The sequence below is a fragment of the Sinohyriopsis cumingii genome, chromosome 9, assembly GCF_028554795.1.
Source record: "Sinohyriopsis cumingii isolate HCF-2022 chromosome 9, ASM2855479v2, whole genome shotgun sequence".
Lineage (NCBI taxonomy): Eukaryota > Metazoa > Mollusca > Bivalvia > Unionida > Unionidae > Sinohyriopsis > Sinohyriopsis cumingii.
This window is the reverse complement of record NC_142969.1, coordinates 66,479,083-66,493,752: the sequence shown is the minus strand read 5'-3', so window position 1 is coordinate 66,493,752 and position 14,670 is coordinate 66,479,083. Positions and strand designations below refer to the sequence as shown.

At 35.4% G+C, this 14,670-nt stretch overlaps 1 protein-coding gene across 1 annotated transcript in view; it reads right to left on the bottom strand.

Annotated features, from left to right (window-relative positions):
* Nucleotides 1-14,670, bottom strand: part of LOC149791943 (neurexin-4-like) — a 68,810-nt gene that overhangs the window by 30,297 nt on the left and 23,843 nt on the right. Inside the window, exons 7-10 of the mRNA XM_089969500.1 lie at nt 8,033-8,206; nt 4,025-4,186; nt 3,574-3,655; nt 427-582 (exon numbers count right to left, since the gene is read on the bottom strand). Coding sequence (XP_089825626.1) covers nt 427-582; nt 3,574-3,655; nt 4,025-4,186; nt 8,033-8,206 — 574 coding nt within the window. The remainder of the gene's footprint in view (nt 1-426; nt 583-3,573; nt 3,656-4,024; nt 4,187-8,032; nt 8,207-14,670) is intronic.

The window sequence follows — 14,670 nt, the reverse complement described above, 5'->3', positions numbered from 1 at the left end:
ATGGAGTGGTCAACTAAAAATGCTTTAATCTGGTCTAATACATGTAATGGATGGAGTGGTCAACTATAAATGCTTTAATCTGGTCTAATACATGTAATGGATGGATTGGTCAACTATAAATGCTTTAATCTGGTCTAATGTAATGGATGGAGTGGTCAACTATAAATACTCTCATCTGGTCTGATGAACCATGATGAATTATTAATGCACCAATCTGGCCTAATCATGTGTAATGGATGGACTACAGTGGATTATCTCTGATCTGGTCAGATCACATGAAATGGATAAAGTCAGTGGATTATCTCTAATCTGGTCAGATCACATGTACTGGATGAACTACAGTGGATTATAAAAGTTCTGATCTGGGCTGATCACATGTAAAGCTAGAAACCTTTAAATATTTACCATTGCAGGAAGCTCACTTACCTATGAAATAACTTGTACCCGCTGTGATTTGCAATGTTCTCAAGGAAACCTTGGAGTTACGATCAACAGTGACATTGACCTTTGTGTTGTCCACATAGAGCGAAAATGTATGCCACAGTCCATCTGTAAATGCCTGGTTTTTACTCTCATAGTCAACTGAAAAAAAAAACGAATGACTCTTGAAGCAAGATCCCTACACAACTGGGTGAAATTTTATTTTTAAAGAAGCAAGTACCTGTGAAAATAGACCATTCTGATGTGAAAAGGTGTTAAACGTGCCTATCTGTCAAGCAACATATGCCCTAATGATGACAGCGGACTATATTCTGTAATGGATACTATCATGATTACAGTAACTTTATGACATAATCAAAAGCATCCCCACCGCCCTTGGAGAATTCAAATTAATTTCTGACATCAAACTTAATTAAATTAGCTGGCTAAAAGGTAACAGCAGTGACTAGTTTTGTCAATATGTAAAAATGAAAACTAAGTGCGAACATTTTTCATGTTCAAACAGTCATGACCCTTTCTACTAACAGAAAAATCCTGCGAATTTTCTTCATCCTGCTAATGATGTGAATTTTCTAAACATTCCAAGTTATAAGGGATGGATATCAATACAGAAAAAATGAAAAAGCATCATACAGTCACGGTGGCAAGTTGGCAATACTTGTGCCAGTTGAGGCATAATAACAGTGCATATCCCTGTTCCTACTGTGAAAGGGCATTCCTGTTTTTATTAAAATGTCAACCAAGGCATTAATGGGTACTAAATTAAGACTGAAGTATTTTTAGTGGCAGACCTGAATACATGAAATTGCAGTTGTTGTCAACACTATCTCTAGCCAGGTCTGAAAACATGCCTACCTACTCATCGCTATACATGCCAACCCTGAGAAAGGTATAAGTATTGCTAAGTGGCAAAAAAGCATAAACTGAGCATAATAAAGTGTGTGTGTGATTTGGATTTTTAATGTAGCTTGAAAAAAACACAAAAAAAACAGTCATATCACTACGATGTCTGCAGCGTGGTAGTTTATAGTTATATCTAGCACTGGGGCATCATGCAGCAGACATGTAGCATGATGTCCCACCCAGTCACATTATCCTGACACCAGGCCGACCAGTCATAACACTTAACCTTTTAATGCTGAGTGCCTAGCGAGGCAGCTGTTAGTACCATTTTTATAAGTCTTTGGTATGACTTGGCCTGGGTTCGAACACACGACCTCCCACATCAGAGGCAGACATCTAACCTCTAGGCCACCGGAGTGGTAGATAATAAAGTGTAATCTATATATTACATGCAATAATTACAGAACACTGTATGATAAATGTACATTTATATTTGCTACTAAACTGGATACAGCAGCTGTTTAAATTTTTGTTACAAATGGGTGAAATGTATGTGATTAGAACCAAAATTCAAACAGAAAAAATAGTCAAATTATTTATATACAACACTCATTTTAACTACTCTACATGTTTAACTTTTATGGTATGAATATAATTCCACAAATTCTGCAAAGAGTATGATGATGTGCTAAATTTGAAGGTTGTCTTATACCACTCATATTCTTCTTTTCAAATCTGGAAGGTGCCAGCGATTTTTTTCTGATCCGACATGTTTTGAAGCTTAAAACGATCACTCTGCTCAAACATTTTTGTCATATAACAACCATGAGTAACATCGATAAATCCTGTTAAACTTAACATCTGGCACCATTCTTGTATAAGTATCGACTGGTCTGCTATCTAAACATAATATCAATGTAACTAATCTGTGAGGCTAAGTTTCAAATTGACGAACCCCTTTTTTTAATTTATCAAACACAGTTGCTATAAAAAGAAAAGAAGTGAAGCACATGGACTCTGAAGCTATCTTTACGTAGCAGTCTTTTTTTTACATAGAATATTCTAAAAATTTTAGAAGTGAGATTAAAGAGATTATAATCCAAATGAGAAACACCTTTTACTGCTTTATTTTTATTTGTTTAATGTACTGAAAAAGCATAATCCATATATAGGCAAGCATAAGATGTCATTAGGTGAAACAAAGCATAATGATTACCGCCAAAAGTGTAATGGTTGGCATCTATACTATCCATCCATCCACTCTTCCGAGGCACTTTAGCAAATCTTGGTATTAAACATTGCTACATTTTCCATGGAAATGAAATGCAAAGTTTGCTCATGTATTTAGATTACAAGGACTAGATACTGCACATCAGCTTGAAAAATTGTGGTTTCTTATTGTTCTTCATTACTGGTCGACTAGTCGGAATACAATAATCTATTCAGCACATTGCATTGTGGTTGTGGGTAGCTTTACTGGAGGAAAATGGGTTGACAGTATTTAATAACAGAAAATAAAGCATACTGTTTTGTAGTCATGAAAAGAAAAATATGTGATCTCAACATTGGTACATCTTTTATTACACCACACATATTATAATTTTCAAAATCATTCGATTTTAAAAGTATGTCATGTGGAAGCATCCTCACCTGCTTAATATCTGAGTACATCATACAGATTTTGTGTATAAATGATATACGAGAAACAATATGAGCCCAAGTAATTCCAGTATGGCAAATTTAACTTAAATAAAAAGAAAATTGTAGGAACACATCTTCCAAATTATCAGTCAGGGTTGTCTCCAATTTTAGTAAACTTCTCAAGTTCCAATTTTGGATTAAAGTTTGTTGTTGTTCTAGTTGTTTTAGGGTTTAATGCCATTTTTCAGCAAAAGATAGGCTATACATGGCGGCCAGTATAGCTGGTGGAGGAAGAACCCTGGAAAACCCAGAGAAGAACCACTGACCCACGAGAAGCTACTGGCAGGCTTTCCCATGTACCCATGCTAGCCGAACCTTGGACTCGAACCCATGCAGACAGAGGTGAGATGGCAGTGATCCAGAACGGTGAGCGCTTTAGACCACTCGAGGCTCCGATTAAAGTTTAAGCTGTACCCAACTCATACTGGGGAATTCAAGCACTTGCTTTAGCTCTAATGTAAACACAAGTCAACACAGTCGGTGGACACAATTATGTGGCCAAAGTAAAGCCAGAGGCCATTATTCCAAATTGTGTCAAGTGAACATGATATGCATACATGAAGTGTAGGTCATTTTAGATGCACTTACTGTTTCTCACAATGTCCTCTACAACCTGGCCGGTTACTGACACAACACGATACCAAATCTGGCCATCTTTGTTCAGTGTAACCTAAATGAACAGAAAACAGTCCATTTTAAATATTAGTTATCAATAAGCCACATGATGAAAGCCTGTTTTTGATCATCTTTCTAGAATAAAGCAACTTTTTTTTTTATAGACAAAAGTCATTTTCAAATGGGATTTTAAAAATAATGAACAATCAACAATAAAGAAAAATGATTCATAAACAGAATTGTTCAAAAGTACTTTTCATCACAGACTGACAAGCAAGGTGTAAAGTAATTTGCATTTAATTAACAAGTCCACTTTCAGCCAATTAAAAATAGCAGCTAGTCAGCATTGTGTAACATCACTTCAAGATAAAATGTAACATATGAGGTCTTCCCAAACTGTGAGGGTACATAGCTTGTTACTTACCGTGATTTGAGATGGATCATTCATTTGATGGTAAAGCAAAACGCCATCCTCATCATACGTACGGAACTCGAACTGGACACGGACAGGCCCACCGGGTTGATACCCTGACAGCTTTATGTAGGACGAGTAGGATGGGAACGTGCATGGCACATCGGTCTCAAGCTGGAGAGATGTCAAATAGAAAAAGAAACATTTTCTATAAATAATATAGAGGCTAATAAGATCAGATGTGTGGAAGTAGGAGATGGTGGAAATATTCGTGTGACTTCTAAACTATTTCTTGCTGCAAACATTCACAAACATAGTATAAATTTATGTGTAGCAAGCACTTTATATGTAGCACACATTTTATACTTATCACACACTTTATTCTACAAGTTAGTCATTTCTGCATGATTCGGCAAAAGACGCATCTCAGTTAGAAAGACCTATTAAATACTTTCTCACATTCCTATGCGCATTTATGACCATGTTTACAAGTGTGAAACTAAGTGAAATTTAGTTTTCTTTGTGTGTGTGTGTGTGTGTGTGGCAGTCAATAATAAAAACAAAATATAATCCAAGTCTGATACCTTAGTCAACTTCTGTCAATCACAGTACACCTCTCCCTCTACAACTTGCGCACAACAGTCAACAAACATAAACAGCACTATAAGTGAGGGCGCAAGTTATCGAGGGTCCTCCAAAAACTGGAAAAAAAGTCCTCTTAGCTATACTTCGAGAAAACCGCAGGGGGTAGGGGCTAGGGAACTGAGCTGTTTAATGACTAAATCCTTCTTTTACAATCATGTCGATAATAAGTGTTAATAACGCTCTTTTTCTAATGAAGCTGTTTGTTATTCTGTATAAATAACATTTATTTTCAAAATGTCCAACATGTGAAAGAACATTCAAACTGGTTTCAACATGTATGTGAAAACATCGGTGTATTATGTCACCACTTTTTGTTTTGTTGATTAGTCTGGTTCCTCGAGTGGTATTTGATAATACACTGTCAAATCAGGAACCTGAGTAGCAGGGAACTAGACTAACTGTTGATACACCACCAAACAAGATTCCTTTCTTTTAAAAAACTAGCAACATTTTTTTGGTGAGACAATCGTCTACATCAAAATTCAAATGTTGTATTGTTCAGTTTGTACAATATTGATGTCATGATTTCACTGGAAGTGATAGTGAAACTTCTTATCATTCTTGATGATATCTCTAACTGCCAGTTCAGGAATTCTCTGAAACTCGCTTGCTCACAATGATCCATATCTGTGAAACCAAGCTCTTTATTTTATGAAGTATTTGTTTCGCTTGGTTCCCTTGCTATCTTTAATCACAATTATGAACAAGTCGGTTAATTTAATGTAATTTATGTTACATACACAATAACATTTATAAGTGTTCAATTGATCAACTGAAATGAGCTCACCCATTAGATTTTAAGATGAATTTGCATACCCTTTAACTTTTCTTTTATTCCACCTCCTTTATTTGATTCAAAAGACATAACTGACATGATAATACAAAGGAGGACAGCTTTTAATTCAGTGCAACAATACAACCAACACTTCCGCAAGTCAGTTATCAAAACATAGTTGGGACTTAATTGGGTTCTCAGAGTAACGCCTGTGGACATAGCTGACACATTTTACATTTAAATATACATTGCATTTATGATGATTACACTTAAGAGGGGACTAAAAGATAAAATTAAATCACAAATTTCACTTAATAAAAATTATTTAATTGTCATATAAATATTAATGTACTGCCTACACTAGGCCAATTGTATGACTCCTTACGAAAAGCTGATAATTTCAAAATGTTTATTAAAATTTCCAGGTCATCTCTACCATTTTCGACCATAAAATGATATATCAATGTTTCAGTTAGAAATTTCGATCGTGAATTTCTTCAAGTTCAATAAACAGGGATCAATTTTTGGAGGATATTTTCTGGTTAAAAAAAAAATGGGATTCATGCATGACTCTGCGAAGTGGGTTCGCAAATTATCGAGCGAGTGGTGTATAGTTATTCTTTGACTTGAACTGAATAAGCTTCGAAGCAAGGGGAGGAAGGAGGGAAATGGGCAGTAATACGTGGTAAGTATTATATAATCAAATTTAGTTTTACCACCCCCAACTTTTTTTAATGAGCGGTTAATACTTTACCTACTTACACTGCATTCCTGAATTTGCCAACCTGGCGAAAGGCTAATGACCCAAGTTAAGTGTTGTCAAATTGAACTTACCACTGCTGTAAATAGGGAGCTCAACTGCCAACTGGAGAATGGCTTTTTCTGGGCCCAGTGTGCAAATGCCCTCTAATTGGAGCGATAATGATCAAAGCAAAAACAGTGTTGTAAGACAACCATAATGAAGCTTTCAAGACATTCAGATAAGAATGATCAAAACAGACCCAAAAATGCTGTAACAGCCCTGATCTCATTGGTTTTAAAGTCATGAAAGAAAAATCTCCCCCAGCGAGAGACCGATGAGCTCTTTTTCTAGTCCAAACGTTTCACCTTGAGATGATGGCTACTAAAATATCCAAGGCAACTTTTAGTGAGAGAGAAAAAGAAGTTCCAAGCTTTTATTTTCTCTTCTGATTGATTTTAACAGAAATGTAAAGCTCCAAATGGGCAAAGTACATCATCTTGTGCACAGATAAGAATGATACTGTATTTCAATAGCAAGTAGTGCTGGTAAATGATTCCTGGTGAGAAACCCAGGTTGGCAAAGAAGAAAAAATGAACCATATTTACAATGAACCATTGTTTAATGACAAGACATGAATTTCACTCCATGATGATGCAAAGGAGAAAAGGTACATTCTTTTTTTTAAGGGTAAGGTTCTTGAAGGAAGCTCGACTCGAAGGTTCATATGGAGGTTTAAATATTGACCAAAAGAATGGTTCCACCTCAGCAACAAAGAGCAAGACCGATCACTGAAGCTAAAAGTACCTGATAAGGTATTAAAGATGTGGTTCCAACACTACACTGGAGCCCACTGAAAACTTAAGAGTAATGGAAAGGGCTTCTCTGTAGCCCTAATGAAAGGGCTTCTCTGTAGCCCTAATGATGAGAAAAACTTTTCAACTGCTGTTAAAGGACTAACAGGATCGATTCATTTCCAACTACATTAATTACAATTCTCCCTTTGGCATCATACACCTTGAAAGGTGATTGCTTTCTAGCCTGAGACATGCATTTGGCAATTCTGCTCATTAACTGATCATGGCAGACACGTCATTTGATATGATCCATGCATGAAGGTGGAGAATGGGAGGATTGTTGTGAAAGAGGGACCCCCATGTGCTGTGACAGCAGATCCCTCCTCAGTGACAATTCCCTGTATGATTAATATGTGGAGTATATACACTCTATGATTCATCTGTAACAGATCATCAAAAGATGTAGGGTAGCTGACCAGCAAGTAAAGGAGATCACTGAATCAATAGGGGCCACAGGGTAGCTATTATATTAGGATGAGCTTAGAAGTTGTGAAGAACCTGAGGGATTATTCTGACATGTTAGAAAGTTTAGGTGTGCATTCCATCCCATCTCACCTTAATAACATCCACCTCCCATGCACTCTGATTGGACACACAATGGAAGCTTGTTACAAATAAATCTACCAAGGCTCCCCAATGATAAAAATACTTTGATATGGACTGGTGCAGAAAACATTCCATAAGGACTGCCCATTTCTGCCTGGACAGGCTGTCTGCCAGAATATTTCACTTGCCTGGAATGTGACTGACTTTGAGAGTGATTTCCTCAAAAGTTGATCAACAGAGTAGGTTATAAACTTCCAAGCAGAGGAAAAGGATATGAGTGCCACATTTTGCAAGAAAATTTAACTTGTCAACATTTTTCCTGATAATGACTAACTTTAAGATGGTCAATCAAAAATTCACAAACATTTAGTAGTGGGCGTTTTTTGATTAAGTGAACTATTACAATTTAATAACCCTAAAACATGACTTCATGAATAGGAATATTCTACTGTACATACCCGGCACATGAAGTCTACAGGCCCAACAATTTGGAACCTGCCTGCCCCCTGCTGAGCTCTAGCATCCCTGATCATGTTAATTCCATTGAAACGTACAAAGTCTATGCAACCATCAAAGTTGTAACGTGTTGTGAGGCCATTTTTATTGAATGTGTCCACACCACCAAGATATATCTGAAAGGAAAAAAGAAACAATATGTAACAGTAAGCAGAGTATCATATGTTGTATTACTGGGACTATTAATCTGAGTATTAAATGTTCAATTACTGTGAATGTAGTATTCTGGCTATTGTTTAATTACTTTGACTTTAGTAATCAGGGTATCATATATTATATTACTGTGACCTTAGTATCAGGGTATCATGTGTTGTATTACTGTGACCTTAGTAATCAGGGTATCATATGTTGTATTACTGTGACCTTAGTGATCAGGGTATCATATGTTGTATTACTGTGACCTTAGTAATCAGGGTATCATATGTTGTATTACTGTGACCTTAGTAATCAGGGTATCATATGCTGTATTACTGTGACCTTAGTAATCAGGGTATCATATGTTATATTTTACTGTGACCTTGGTAATCAGGGTATCATGTTATATATTACTGTGACCTTAGTAATCAGGGTATCATATGTTGTATTACTGTGACCTTAGTAATCAGGGTATCATAAGTTGTATTACTGTGACCTTAGTAATCAGGGTATCAAATGTTATATTTTACTGTGACCTTGGTAATCAGCATATCATGTTATATATTACTGTAACCTTGGTAATCAGGGTATCATATGTTGCATTACTGTGACTTTGGTAATCAGGATATCATATGTTGCAGTACTGTGACCTTAATAATCAGGGTATCATATGTTGCATTACTGTGACCTTAGTAATCAGGATATCATATGTTGTATTACTGTGACCTTAGTTATTAATGTGATCTAAGTAATCAAGGTGTCATATGTTGCATTACTGTGAGCTTAGTAATCAGGGTATCAAATGTTGTATTACTGTGACCTTAGTAATCAGGGTATCAAATGTTGTATTACTGTGACCTTAGTAATCAGGGTATCAAATGTTGTATTATTGTGACCTTAGTTAGTAATCGTGGTATCAAATATTGTATTACTGTGTCCTTGGTAATAGGGGTATCAAATGTTGTATTACTGTGACCTTAGTAATCGGGGTAAAAAATGTTGTATTACTGTGACCTTAGTAACCAGGGTATCATATGTTGTATTACTGTGACCTTAGTAATCAGGGTGTCATATATTGTATTACTGTGACCTTAGTAATCGGGGTATCATATGTTGTATTGCTGTGACTTTAGTAATCGGAGTATCAAATGTTGTATTAATGTGACCTTAGTAATCGGGATATCAAATTTTGTATTACTGTGACCTTAGTAATCAGGGTATCATATGTTGTATTACTTTGACCTTAGTAATCAGGGTATCAAATGTTCAATTACTGTGAATTTAGTAACCAGGGTATCAAATGTTGTATTACTGTGACCTTACTAATGAGGGTATCAAATGTTATATTAGTGTGACCTTAGTAATCATTGTATCATATGTTGTATTACTGTGACCTTTGTAATCAGGATATCAAATGTCATATTACTGTGACCTTAGTAATCGGGGTATCAAATGTCATTACTGTGACCTTAGTAATCAGGGTATCATATGTCATATTACTGTGACATTAGTAATCAGGGTATCATATGTCATATGACTGTGACCTTACTAATCAGGGTATCATATGTCATATTACTGTGACATTAGTAATCAGGGTATCATGTGTTATATTACTCTGACATTAGTAATCAGGGTATCATATGTTCTATTACTTTGACATTAGTAATCAGGCTATCACGTGTTGTATTACTTTGACATTAGTAATCAGAGTATCATGTGTTGTATTACTCTGACATTAGTAATCAGGGTATCATATGTTGTATTACTCTGACATTAGTAATCAGGGTATCATATGTTGTATTACTCTGACATTAGTAATCAGGGTATCATATGTTGTATTACTCTGACATTAGTAATCAGGGTATCATATGTTGTATTACTCTGACATTAGTAATCAGGGTATCATATGTTGTATTGCTGTGACTAGTAATCAAAGCAGCATATCATCAATTACTGTGACTAGCAATCAGACTCACATTACTGTGACTTTAGTAATCAGAATATCAACTGTTTAATTACCATGACTTTAGTACTCAGGGTATCATATCTTTCATTTCTGTGAAAAGTAATCAGGGTATCATATGTTTAATTACTGTGAACAGTAATCAGGGTATCATATGGTGAAATACTATTACTTTAGGTTTCTGGGTATATGTTTAATTACTGTGAACAGTAATCAGTGTATCATATGTTGAAATGCTATGACTTTTGTAATTAGGGTAACATGTTTAATTACTATGACTTTAGTAATCCGAGTATCATATGTTGAATTATTATGACTTTAGTTATCTGGGTATCGTAAGTTTAATTTGTTTGAATAGTAAGGGTATCATATGTTGAAATTCTATGACTTTTGTCATCTGGGTATCATAAGATCATCTGAGTATCAATTTCAATATAAATTTAGAATGGGGAGTCAGGGACCCTAAAATCAAAATTGGGTGGGTGGGGGCCAAACCCAGAGCTTTTTAAATTAACATTACAGGAAAACAGATAAACTGACTTCATTCAATGTAACATGTGCAGGGACAGCAACTAGAATAGTCTAAATGACGGCCAATTCCTTTTTAAAAATGTACCCAGATAAAATAGTTTGCTGAAATTTCAAATGAAACAGATTACCTTTGAAGCACCGACTGTTAAGAAAACATACTCAGCAAATGGAAAAATACGTCTCAATCATGCAATACAATTATTTGATGTTGCCGCCACAATAAGAAATGGGCATTCATTTGGTTCTCCAAAGCTGTCCTTTAGCAGTGACTTCAATAGCACATGCAGCCTTCATCAAAGAAAGCCGACTACAATCTTTCAATGACAGCAAAGAACTTTTCTTCAAAGGAAGTCAGTACCAAACTTAAATAAAAGTGATGGAATCTGATGGACTTTTGCATTTTCCAACGTGACTGGAACACGTTAACTGTGCTGTGAAAATTTCCTTTTTGTAGGGAAAAAGTTTATGCATACAAACGCTACCAACCGCGGCTTAAAACGCAAACTAACTTTTACCGACTTGGAATGTACTTGAAAGTAAATGTGTTTCGTCATTCGTTACGTGATTGTGCTATGATTTTCCACAGAATTCAGACCAATATGACCTGTTACAAAATGAATGAATAGTTCAAAAGCTGTGTGTGTGTGCATATTTTCGATGGAATCACTTGTATTGTGGATTCAATGTATATGATGAGGTTCGTAGGTGAGTACATGGTGTTGATACTCTGTTCATGCATACATTAAACATTTATATATAAACAGGATTCACGTATATGTACCAATTCATGGTTCTCTAAATAAAGTAAACTATTATATTATGTCTTCTCTGTTTTCACTACAGGTGTATTTCTCATTTAATATGCATCAATTTAAGTTGGTAACTGTGCCGATGAAGCACGTTATTTTACTGCCTGCATTTATTACCCACACACACCCCCCCCACACACAATTTTTTTGAGGGGTACATTTTCTTAAGCTAACTGACTTTGTTGCATGTAACATGGTTTGATATATAACGAGGTCGGGTTTTATGGCTCCCAACTACCGTGTTATAGCGGGGTCACACTGTATCATGATAAAATTCAGACTAACAGTAACAACATTTATAACGATCTTACTATGTGAAAAGTGGTAGATTGTCAGAACAGGTTAGACAAATCTAACTGCCATATAAACTTGTCCTCTGTCCATCTCCATAATCTGAGTTCATCTTTGTTATTTAATATACAGCATAATATTGTTGTTCTGTATGATTGTTATAATAGTTTTAAAAAAGAAACTTTTTGCAACAGTGAATCAGTAGACATGTATCAGCGACTTTGTGGCAACATTCAGACCACAGATGCAAAATTTTAAACTCATCTATCATTAAAACTGCTTGCGGATATGAACAAATCATGTGCCAAATTAAAATATAGCTTTTAGTGTTTTGAACTTTTTGAACTATCTACACCTTGGGGGATCAATCAGATATCTGAGTGCTTCGTCCTAGTGACATCTATTGGATCTCATAGTTGCCTCCCTTAGTATGTAATGCCAACTAACCAACAGCATGTAACAGTAGTGCTTTGTATATCAGCCGAAAATGATAGGGGCAACAGACCTCAAGGGATACTTTGTAAGTTTAATATTAAAAATATGACTAAATACAATGGAGAAGACATCACAGATGTATATGAGGGAAAGGATATATTTGTACAAAGACAGACAGGCAGTGGAATATTGCTCATTTAGGAGTCCATTCAAAGTTCTGTGCTCCCTTTCTCTCGATCAGATAGGAACAGTGTTCAAATCTGCACAACCTGATTTTAACTGGATGCAGTGGTTTGTCACCACATCCAATGAAATCCACAGACCCAAAGCACTGAAATATCTAATGGATCAGCCAAAGTGGAGACAGTGTCAACATATCAGAACCTTGGCTAGCGAAGTTGAGCTCATCTCTACTTTTCAGAAATCCAATAACCATTGTAGCCATTGTTACACAGAAAATAAATTAAGACCAAGACATTTTGGTCTCTTTTTTAACTAATTATTAATTTTGCAATCTTTTATCTTTACATTTGAACTTTTAATCTTCTCCAAATTAAAAATTTAACTTGTAATCAGCACTATATAGCCAGTATTATGTTAACATACAGCAATACCACCTACCTAAATACCTACCTTTTACCCACCCACATGCTTATCTAATGTGACTGGGCATAAAACACATAACAATAAAAAAGAACATTCATTTTATATTGGATAAAAATAAATGTACCATAATGAGTTGACGAAACCAGAGATTAGTGTCCTTCGTTTTTTTATCACTATCCACCCCTGGAAGTCAGACTTTGCTGCTTAAAAGTCACAGGCTTTGAATAGCCTTGGAATGACAGCCACCAGTACAAACATGTTGAGTGCATCAATAACAACTTTGATCAGCCAAACATAAAAAGCATTCGGCATAACATGTACATTTACAATAACATGCCAATATATAGTCATTAATATGAGAATGATTGTACCAAGTGAATAACATAATGCCAATATACAGTCATTAATATGGACGTTTACCACCGAATAAACTGAGAATCATTGTATCAAGTGAATAACATAATTCATGAAGTGTATAAAAAATTGTTATTTTCACAAATAGCAAAGGATCCTGATGCACAAAATATATCCATTATTCATTTGGAAGAAGCAAGTTGGCTTTCTATTTTAGGATCAAATGTATTTGCTAGCAATAGGTACAACCAACTGAAGTAGAGTATTTCTCAATTTCCTTTCTAAAATCAAAGTAAAAAACCCGTGTTGTGGGAACTTAGTACTCTTGTATAACATGTGGCAATACTTACTACTAAACCAAGCAAGTGACAAAATGGCAGATCTGGGATTTTTTAAAATAATAATGTTATTGTCAAACTGCAGAGAAAAAGTATTTTTTAAAACTCACTCCAATGAATTATCATTACTTCTATACAAAAATCCACTAATTCACTGCATGGAGAAAATACACAATTATTTCTGCTTCCATATCCATTGGTCAGCAATGGCCTGCTATGCAAGCTTGGATGCAAATGAAAATTCAACTCACGTTAGTAAAGCATTGAATGAAGGTCATAGTTATCTACTTTGGTTGTAAAGATACATAACAGAGATGTATCCATTTACATTACCCATTTTGGGGGAATCTTCAACATATCACTGAGTTAGTTTTTTAAAAACTCAATCAAGAATCACTTGTCATACATAAATCACTTAAAATAACTTCTTTGTGGTGCGATACAACTTTACAGTAATGATGTACCATAAAATCCAAATCAATCAACCAATCTGATTATCAAGTTTTATGCTGGAAGCCAAGTGGTTTCCCCAAGGACAACAAAGCTGTTGGCCTGGGCTGGTATCGAACCTGCAACCCTTGGATTAGGAGTCTGACACTCTACCAAATGAGCTATGGCATGAACTTTACTCAACATATCAACTTTTAACAGAGAATATCACAGGTGTCATTAATATATAAGGTTACGGTGATCTCATGTTGCAAAATGTATGGAGAAATTGCCACAATGCATATATTAACCTAGTTGCATAAGGTAGGACTGCATACATGTATCATGCCAAATAATCATGATGAGCTCAATGCAAAAACTTGACCAAAGCTAGAAACAGATGAAATATTGGTCATAATGAGCCTCCTTTATTTAAAGGGCATGGTAGTAACAGTGGTGCATTTCATCATCAATTTTCAACCTTCTTGAAGGAACACTGTCTGAGAAAGGAACATGAAACAAAATTTACCCAAGTCTGTAAAGTAAAATGGCCCACAATTGAAACGAAAAAGCAGAGGTAACTAATATGCATCCTCAACTTTCGTGATTATAGAGAGCATGGTATTTATATTTCATAAGTCACAGTGACTTTTCTTGGCATGGGTGAAGTACTAGGAGAGATGCATCTA